The sequence below is a fragment of the Suncus etruscus genome, chromosome X (assembly GCF_024139225.1).
Source record: "Suncus etruscus isolate mSunEtr1 chromosome X, mSunEtr1.pri.cur, whole genome shotgun sequence".
Lineage (NCBI taxonomy): Eukaryota > Metazoa > Chordata > Mammalia > Eulipotyphla > Soricidae > Suncus > Suncus etruscus.
Window position 1 is genome coordinate 69,373,781 of NC_064868.1, and position 10,109 is coordinate 69,383,889.

Here is a 10,109-nt window from a genome sequence, read left to right on the forward strand (position 1 = left end):
TAATAGGTATAACCCTATATAGTGGCAATTTTCTCCAATTTGGGGGATCTGTTTAGTAGGGAATTCTAGTAGATAAGTTTCTCTAGTGTTTATAGTTCATGTTAGAACCAGGTTATGGGGATTGTTGGGCTTGTTACCTCTGCCCCCATATGCACCTTGTGGCATTGTTCCTTTTTGCATAAGCACATTAAAATGGGGAAATATTACATGTGCAAACAAGTTTTTATCTAATAGAGATAAGAACACATAAATTTTATACTGTATTGGGGCCTTACACCCTGAACACTTATCATAGTGACTTGGCTTAGGCTTCAGAAGAGCAGATAGACATTGACCATTCACACTTGGATACCATCTATGAAAACAACCACGGTTTTCTATACCATCACCAGGAATCGAACTTCTACCAAGGAAGACCCTGTTGATGTCCTGGCATCGACTTACTACAAAGAGGGTTCTTATGACACCCTGATGTCTTAATAACAGCAACAACCTGCTTTCAGGGCAGGGTTCTCTGCATTGCCACCTAATGGTGAGATGAAACCAGAAAATGTTCTGTGTCACCCTGATTTTGACATATGATCTGTACAGAAACCAGGATCTCTAACAACAGAAACCTGACAGCAAAAACCGTGATTATTGGGGCTGGGAAGGTGGCGCTAGAGGTAAGGTGTCTGCCTTACAAGCGCTAGCCAAGGAACGGACCGCGGTTCGATCCCCCGGCGTCCCATATGGTCCCCCCAAGCCAGGGGCGATTTCTGAGCACATAGCCAGGAGTAACCCCTGAGCGTCAAACGGGTGTGGCCCAAAAACCAAAAAAAAAAAAAACAAAAACAAAAAACCGTGATTATTAAGAGCTTTTACTTGGATCACAGGGAAAGACTTTGGGATTGGACAAACCTAGTATGCATGGATCCTGGAGCTGGTCTTATGCCACAATACTTCATGGGTAAGGTCTCCCTGTTTTTAGACCAAATATTTTTCCTTTCTATTTCTCCCATATTTTGATGTGCCTATGCAAACAACAAGTGCCACATGCACATCTTTTTATTACATTTTTTATCTCTTATCTTTAAAAAAGAGCTTACTAAACCTTCTTTTGTATTAATGACTTTATTTGAGATACAATAATTTTCACAAATATATTTGCTACTGAACTTTTTCTTTTTTTCTTCTCTCTCATTTTATTTTTTCTTTCTATTTTTTAAATAACTTTGTTTTCTGTCATCTTGAAACAACTGTATTATGATCAGTTATGTCAACTACGTGATGCATTTCCTTTAAATAGAGTTTTTTTAAAAGATTTAAAAAAAATAAAGCAGGGGCCAGAGAGATAGCACAGTGGTAGGGCATTTTTCTTAAGTGCAGCTGATATAGGAAAGATGGTGATTCAAATCTCAGCATCCCATATGGTCCCCTTTGCCTGCCAGGAGTAATTTCTGAGCAAAGAGCCAGGAGTAACTCCTGAGTGCTACCAGGTGTAACCCAAACACTCCCAAATAAATTTAAAAAATAAAACAAGACATTGTTCTCCTGCACAACCTTGTGTGCTTATTTCATATTTTGCCATTTGTACACCCACTTTCCTAGAGAAAATTCATAGAAGTTCTCTAATGTAATCAGACCAAGCTAACCACAGCAGAAAGGCTCTTTACTTCACTATTAAATTTACATCTTTATGTGAAGAACAAGCTTCAATTTTGCAGCAACTCTTAGAAAATCCTTTTTTTATTTTTTGAGTAATAATTAGTATCCTTTCTATCAGTATAGTTGTTCACACTGCCACAGTGCAACTAAAATATTTAACAAAAGTTTATAGTTCAGACTATAACATAACTTTTTATCACAATTTAACCTATCTTAGGCTGAAATTTGTGCTCAAAAAACTATAGCCTAATGTTTGGAAGATAGTATTCTCAATTGGCATAATTTTTTTAGAGTCACATCCATTAGTACTCAGGGATCACTCTGGCAGGACTCAAGGCAGTGTGGTGCCAGCAATTAAATCCAGTCAACTCTGTGCAAGGCAGGTACCCTACCACTATACCACTATACTATAACTCTGGTCCTCAAGTGGCATAATTTAAGAGACTAGTAACACCAAACATTTGTCATTGTTCAGTTTTTTATTTTTCTGCTGAAGTTGGCAGGCAGTTATAATGAAGAGGAGAGGGTAACATGACACACCATACTTCTATCCAGCCCTATCTCTATTTTCTGCTATTCTATGATTGAGTAGAATATATAAGATAAATGCTTATGTGGTTACCAAGGTAACAGAAAACAAGCTCTGCTTTAAAAGCCACTTACTATATTCTGGATCTTGTCTACTGTTTCACTTTTATAATATCCTGTAGTAATATACTGTTTCAAAGCCTTTTCATAGTTACTCTTAATTAATTATTCTTAATCTAATTATAATCATCATTATTCTTAATCTAAAAATAAATAAACTAGATGTCAATAAACAGACTAAAAAATTCTTTAAAGTTTTTAGATTAAATAAAAATCATCACATCTGATCAATGGTCATGTTTTAAGAGGTTTGAGGCCATATCCAATGATGGTTGAGGGTTACTTCTGGCTCTGCACTCAGGAATTACTCCTGGCAGTGCTCATGGGACCATATGGGATACCCTGGATTGAACTTGGTTTGGCCACTGGCAAGGCAAATGACCTACCTGATTTACTATCTCTCCAGCCCATCGATGGTTATATTTTTGACAGTAGGAAATATAATAGACTTCTGTAGTCCCACTCCATCCTTCAAGGGATATAGTTTAGCTGAAGTGAGATTTTAGCAAAAAAATTAACAAATACCAACAAGGCAAAATATTACAAAAAATAGAATCACTACAAATTCAAAATACTTTTGAGAGTATCTGTTCAAGTGCATTAATTCAACATTTCTATTATTATAAATTTTACTACTGCCATTGTTACAGGTATTTATACACAAAAATGAAAATATAAGGAATTATGGGTACCTTCAATATTCTGATGATTAGATATTTGCAATTTGAAATTTTTATTTTGATATTAAAAGTGGGTTATAATGTCTAAAATAAAATCATTACTATGAACTAGTAGGTTGAAAAAGTAAGCCTTAACTATAGCTGTGATTTTAAACTATAAAAGTTTGTCTTCGGGGCAGGCAAGGTGGCGCTAGAGGTAAGGTGTCTGCCTTGCAAGCGCTAGCCAAGGAAGGACCACGGTTCGATCCCCTGGTGTCCCATATGGTCCCCCCAAGCCAGGGGCAATTTCTGAGCATAGCCAGGAGTAACCCCTGAGCATCAAATGGGTGTGGCCCGAAAAAAAAACAAAAAAAAAGTTTGTCTTCAACTCTATTAAATGAATTCATTTTTCTCTCTTTGAGAATACATTTTAACTTATTGAGATTTCCAAACACAGTTACCTCATATCTTAATACAAATTCTAAGATGGCAACAGCCAATTCAACCAAAAAATTAGTCAAAAACATGGCATACTACAGAATAAAAGAGAGTACAATTAGCATATAAATAAGATACATTCAATAGAGGGCTGAGTCAAAAGGGTGGGAGAATGGTTCATTAAAGCAGTTTGGTATGTTTTATTGAAAAGGTCAAGAAAAACACAACAAAAGTGAATGGTCAGCAGAACTGCACTTACTTGTCTAAAGGAACAGGAAAAACTGAAAAGAGCTATCTCCAAAAATGAGTGTATGGCAAACACAATTTTTCTGAAACCATGAATCAATTCAAAGGAAAACATGGACTCACAAGTTTCAGCATCCATGCAGAAGCTTGGCAAGTGGCAAAGTAGCCAAAATGTCCTAAAAAATAATAACAGCACAAGTGCCAATGAGCACGAAGGGGACATTAGGGCCCTCTCATTTAAGAGGGAAAATAATCTTCCAGGTTCATCTTTCCCCAAATGCCAACAGCAAAATGAATAACACCAATGATCTATGTGGGAAAGCAAAGAATAGAAATGTATGCTGCGCATATAACAGCATCTTCAAACCACAAATCAATTGATATAAAAGAAAAATATGATTAGAATAGTTTCACTCATATGGGACTTAAGAAAAAATAAAAGACATTATTGTAATAATATCAAGACAATCGAGATGAGAGCTGGAAGGACCAGCCCAAAGTGTACCACAATGAGTGGTGAGTGCAGTTAGAGAAATAACTACATTGACAACTATCATGAAAATGGTAGTGAGTGAGAGAAATAGAATGCCTGTCTCGAATATAGGCAGGGGTGGGGATGGAGGGATATGGGGCATTGGTGGTGGGAAAATTGCACTGGTGAAGGTGGGTGTTCCTTTTATGACTGAAACCCAACTTCACACGTTTGTGATCATGGTGCTTAAATAAAAATATTACTAAAATAAAAAAAACAATGTGATTAAGTTAATCTTCAGTGGCTGGAATATGGCAGATAATGGAGGACAATAAAGAAAGGGAAAGAAGTTGATCTGCACTCAGGGTAGACCTTAATAAATCCACAAACTGGGTCACAGAGACAGCCCACGTAACCAAGGCAGTAAGTGGAGGAAAGTGAGAAAGAGCTGCTGAAAAGGGGCTTAACCAAATTTTCAAATGTCATTTAGTTTTGTGTGCGAACACAAATAATCCCTCGGCTTATTTGTCCTCTAGGAAATCAAAACTTTCTTAACTATTTTATTCCCTTCCCACTTCAGTAAGGTTTGCTTCCCAAACCAGTTATAAGTGTGAGGGATGGAGCTGGGAATTCCAACAACTTTCCCTCTTCCCCTCCAACTAGGAACTGAGTTCAGGACAAAGGGATGGTACACAAAACCTAGCCAAAGTCTGATAACTGGAAAGTTAGCCTTAACCTTTCTTGCCTGCTGAAATATTCCCCTCTCATGAAACAGTAAAAAGAAAGAAACTATTAAGCATTGAATTCTCCGAGAAGTAGTGCAAGCCTAGCCTAGCCTATGGTTGGGGGTTGGTCTGAAGGGATAAAACAATCCCTTTCTTCCTTCTTATATCTAACCTGAATGCAGGGAACCCTGGATTTTAGTCTTTCATAGACAGACACCAGAGCCCAGTGCCTACAAGAACATCCTCACTCCCACAACTTGTCACTAGAACGAGGGTCCCAGCAGCAAGGGCGACAGGAACTCCCGTCGCAAATCCCTCCCCACCCCAGACCGGAGTCAGAGCTTGCAGAGCTGAGGGTCACAACCCCATCCCTACCCCATGCCAGAATTCCCTTTACAGTCCCTGGTGCCAGATGATAAAAGTGTAGATCTAGAGGACAGTGGACGCTCTTGAAAAAAGTAATGACTGGCTTGTCTCTAGCCTCGGAGATAGGGACTCCATGACTAGCGCAATACTTTACTCTGCTCCAGCAGGGGAATCAGAACAGAGTGAGTCTAACTCACTCTCCCCCGAAACTGTTGAAAGCTTATGACCTTGTAAAATTGAGTGGAGAGATCCTTAGAGTTTTCACGAGGATGAAATAAAGGTGGCTGTTGGGGAATGAGGACAGCTTCCCAGCAACCCCTATCTAAGGTTACGGAAAATTTTGTACAAAGGTTCTAGTGTTGGAAATTTCTTAGGCAAAGCTTCTGATTTTTCCTCTTGAACAGAAATCTTCCCCGTGCCCCCAGCCCCATTCCTCACACTTATAATTTCGATATAGTAATTTGATTACCAGCAGCGAGTTCCAACCGTGCTTGAGCTTCGGCCTCGGCCTTGCTGGCCCCTGTAGCCCTAGAGAAAATGAAAGAAATTTAAAAAAAAAGATCAGAAGTGATTAAGGACATTTTAATATGGGCAAAATATCCATAGAAAATATATTTCCAAAGAGAATGTAGATTGCAAAACTATACTTGAAGTCATGGTTTTAAACACAAACTGAAAGTAAAAGTGAAATTTTATGAACTTTGCTGTTTATTTCAGCCTTTAAATTCAGTATCTTCGATTTAGATTCAGTATTTTCCCATTTTAAACTTAAAGAAAACATTTTGCGGTGAGGAAGGGACCTAAGAATTCATGACTGATTCTATCGTAATTGGTAAAGTGGAAGTTTTTTTTAATGCAGTCCTATTCCTAATAATAATGGCAAAACTAAGGCTATATTTGTATGCACTTAATTTCAGGAATGATTTTTAAAAAACCTTCCAGACTGAGCCAAAGGGCTGGTAAGGTGCTTGTCTTCCAAGCACCCTAGGGAGAGTTAATTATAGAACTGTATATAGTACCCTGAGTACCGCCAGGGGTCACTCGTGAGCAGCAATAGCCTCTAAGTGCTAAACTCTAGGCCAAAACACGCGCGCACGCGCGCGCGCGCACACACACACACACACACACACACACACACACACACACACACACACACACACACACACACCACCTCCAGATAGAAGGCCTAGAAAACATATATCATACGAATAGGCAGATTTTTCAGCGTATTTAAAGTTCTTAATGCATTAATAAAATAAGTGCATACATTTAAACAGCAAATGGCTAGTCATAAAGATCTTACTAAAAGGCTTTTAAACTTGTCGGGGCGGAGTAATAGAGCAGATAGGGCGTTTGAAGACACAGGTTCGATCTCTAGAACCCCATATTGTCCCCTGAGACCCCCAGGAGTGATTCCTGAGAGCAGGCAGAGACAGGAGTAACCCCTAAGTACCACTAGGTGTAGCCCCCAAACAAAAATAATTTAAAAATATTTTTTTTTTGGTTTTTTTTTTGGTTTTTGGGCCACACCCGTTGACGCTCAGGGGTTACTCCTGGCTATGCGCTCAGAAGTTGCTCCTGGCTTGGGGGACCATATGGGACGCCGGGGGATCGAACTGTGGTCCGTCCAAGGCTAGCGCAGGCAAGGCAGGTACCTTACCTCTTGCGCCACTGCCCGGCCCCATTTAAAAATATTTTTAAAAATTGAGCCTATACATTATAGATGCCTACTTGTTCCAGCATTTTGGTACTTTTCAAGCTTCAAAAGTGACCAAATGATGGGGCCAAAGAGATAGTACAGGAGGTAATGTACTTCCTGACCCAGGTTCATTCTGGGACTCCATATGATTCCCTGAGCACCACCAGTGTACTTTGCATCAGTAATTCCTGAGTGCAGATAGAGATCACCAGTGAGTGAGGTCCAGAAACGAACAACAACAACAAAGAAATGACCAAGTAAGCCTAAAATTGTCCTCAACTTAAATAGATCATTTATTTCTCACAAAAATCCACCATTATAGGGAGGGTTTTTCTTTTTCTTATAAAAGAAAATAATCAGTTACTTTCAAGCATTGAAGTTTTTCCTCTTAAATCATGAATTCAAGAAACCCAATGTTTCAAGGTTAGTTATGTATCATAGAGAGTTTGTTTTATAGTATATATTAAAGACTGCTTTCTCAACTAATGAGTAAGCTACTGAAAGGAAAAGATTATAGAATGCATATTTTATTTCTTAGAGAAATGGGATTAAAAGAGTCCCAGTTTCTTCTGCAGTCCTTTGCATTATCATTGAAACAGAGTTGTATCACAAATGACCATATTGCAGCAAATCTTTAATTAGTGGAGGAAAAGTGGATGCCTGAATATTTTTTCTTGAAATCATACTTTTAAATACGTACCACAGAACCAGAACACTAGAAGATTCCACTGAGTTTTTCACATAAAGCTTCCCTGTGCATTGAATAGTGACCTAAATATTAGCTTCTGTGGCATCATGTAGAATATCTGGGATTAAATTTTCTCTATGGCAGAAAACATTTAATTACTAGGCTTTATAGTATAAGAGAAGTCTAACAAACATAAAAAGTGATGAGCTAAAAATATTGAGGTAAGGTTGGGAAATCTAACAGACATCAAATTTTAAAGTTCCAGTTATGACCTAGTTATAGAAAATAAAGTTGAGTAGTCCCTAACATATGCGACAATTTTTTTCTATGGGCAAAAAAAATAAGAATAGTTTTATATTAAAACACATTCAAGTGAAGTCTTGTTAGCTCCTTGTCATATTATATAAAAGTTCTCTCTGAAGGCTTGGTTTATACCATGTATCCTGAAAGGGCGCCATAGAGCAAAGAAATATTTTTATGGCTGAAGAAAAAACAAAATAGTTTAAGCAAGAGCCACTTCTTATTTCCAAGAATATCTTGATTTTGTTTTTGCTTTCCTCCTTTGGTAACTCATAAAACTGCTTTTTGTGAATAACGTAGTCAAACCAAAGGCTGACATGGAATTTAATATTCCTATGGCAAACAACAACTTGTACAATTGCCTCTCACACTGCTGTGCTCCCCTAGCCCTACTGCCATGCCAACAAGCCCAGAAGCTCAATTCAGTTTAAAGTTAGACCCAGGACTTGGGGCCGGAGGGATAGCATGGAGGTAAGGCATTTGCCTTTCATGCAGAAGGATGGTGGTTCGAATCCCAGCATCCCATATGGCCCCCAGAACCTGCCAGGGGCGGTTTCTGAGCATGGAGCCAGGAGTAACCCCTGAGTGCTGCCAGGTGTGACCCCCTCACCCCCCAGAAAAAGTTAGACCCAGGACTTGGTCCAACTCCACAGAAATGGGACATCTAATCCTAGCTAAGGTGAAATGTAATTCGCTAGGTTTTAACATAAATTTACTAATTCATTGAAAAAATAATGATCACGAAAATGGATCAGTTACTCTTAACTAATCACCATTACTCATTAACTGTATATCAACCACTGTTGCTAAGTCTATCCATCAATAATTACCTCTTTAATACATCACAAAAATACTTACCGTGAGGACATGCCTATGATTGCAATCATTTTATAGGTAAGAAAACAGGTGCAAAAAGGCTAAGGAACTTGCCTTGAACTAAATTCTACCAAATACTATTTCCCTAATAAAAAACAGACCTCATTCTGTCAAAAGACACAAAGACCTCACTCCTCCCTTCCTGCCTTACCCTACATCAATGCTCATAGTCTAACCACTCACATTAACCTAGGTCCTTAGTCAATTACTATGATGCCTGATACCTGTTTTCTTCTCTACTTATCTGTCTTAAATCCTACTGTCTAATATTTAGAAACTACTAATGAGCCTACTGTCTAATATTTAGAAACTACTAATGAGCCAATTTGGTTGGGTTGAGCCAGTTTGGTAGGGTTCTTGCACTTCTTTTTACACCATCCTAATACTCTATGACACAATGATCAATTAACGCTTATTTGGTGATTATCCAATTCATATTGATATTGATATCCTTGGCCCATTGGTTGTCTATAATGCTTTCCACTAACTAGTAAGGCAAGTTAAATAAAAAAATGTTGAAACGTTCCAGTATCATCCTTTACATAAACAGAAAAAATAGATTGAGTTCTTAGGAAAAGAGTTGGTAACCGTCCAGCCTTGAACCCTGAATCTCAGACATAGAAATGACAGAGTTCTTCACAACAGCCACAGAAAACAAATCTCATCCGGTACATCCTTAATACTGCCTGGACACCAACAAGTGCCAGCTCTAATATAATATCCTGACAACGAGGAAATTGGGAACAACTTGACCTAAAAGCAGATTATCCTATCTCAACAGCTAACAATAAGACAAAATGAGAAGACTTGTCACTCTTTGGTCTGTCCAAGTGCCAAGATCGAGATTTACAGATGATTGGCTGATAGAACCATGACCGGACTGTATTTTTCCTGGGACCAATAAAAAAAGCCCTAGTCTAGGGTTTGAGCTACGACCTGCACAAGAACCATGATCTCTAGTTCCAGAGGTCTGTCTGAGACAATTGCAACGGAATGGGTCTTCTGGAAACATAACAAAAGATGCTATCCCAGGCCCCATCCTAAAATCAGCGCAAAGACCAAGACCACCAACCACAGAAGATGGATTAAAATGATACTGAGGGAACAGAACTTCTAGAACCACAAAGAAAGACTTCATCATATGTTCCACTCCCTGACCTGTGCAGATACCGTTATCTCTAGATACAGAGGTCTGATTTTATTACCCAGGACAGAGCAGAAGTCTTCCATACATCACAAAAGTACCAAGGGGAGAGTAAATGAACCTGAAAGGAGCCTATAGTTAATCCCATGACAATATACTTCAAGGGTGGAAAACCCTGTATCTCTCAGGCCAAGGGAATTC

General features: G+C 38.6%; 1 protein-coding gene across 1 annotated transcript; it reads right to left on the reverse strand.

Moving 5' to 3' along the window:
- Nucleotides 1-1,651: 1,651 nt before the first annotated feature.
- Nucleotides 1,652-5,336, reverse strand: TSPAN6 (tetraspanin 6). The gene is given in 9 exon segments (XM_049766921.1): nt 1,652-1,729; nt 1,731-1,793; nt 2,311-2,397; nt 2,400-2,411; nt 3,416-3,487; nt 3,762-3,820; nt 3,823-3,881; nt 3,883-3,948; nt 5,245-5,336. Coding segments are annotated over 9 exon segments (588 nt in total).
- Between the last annotated feature and the right edge of the window lie 4,773 nt (nt 5,337-10,109).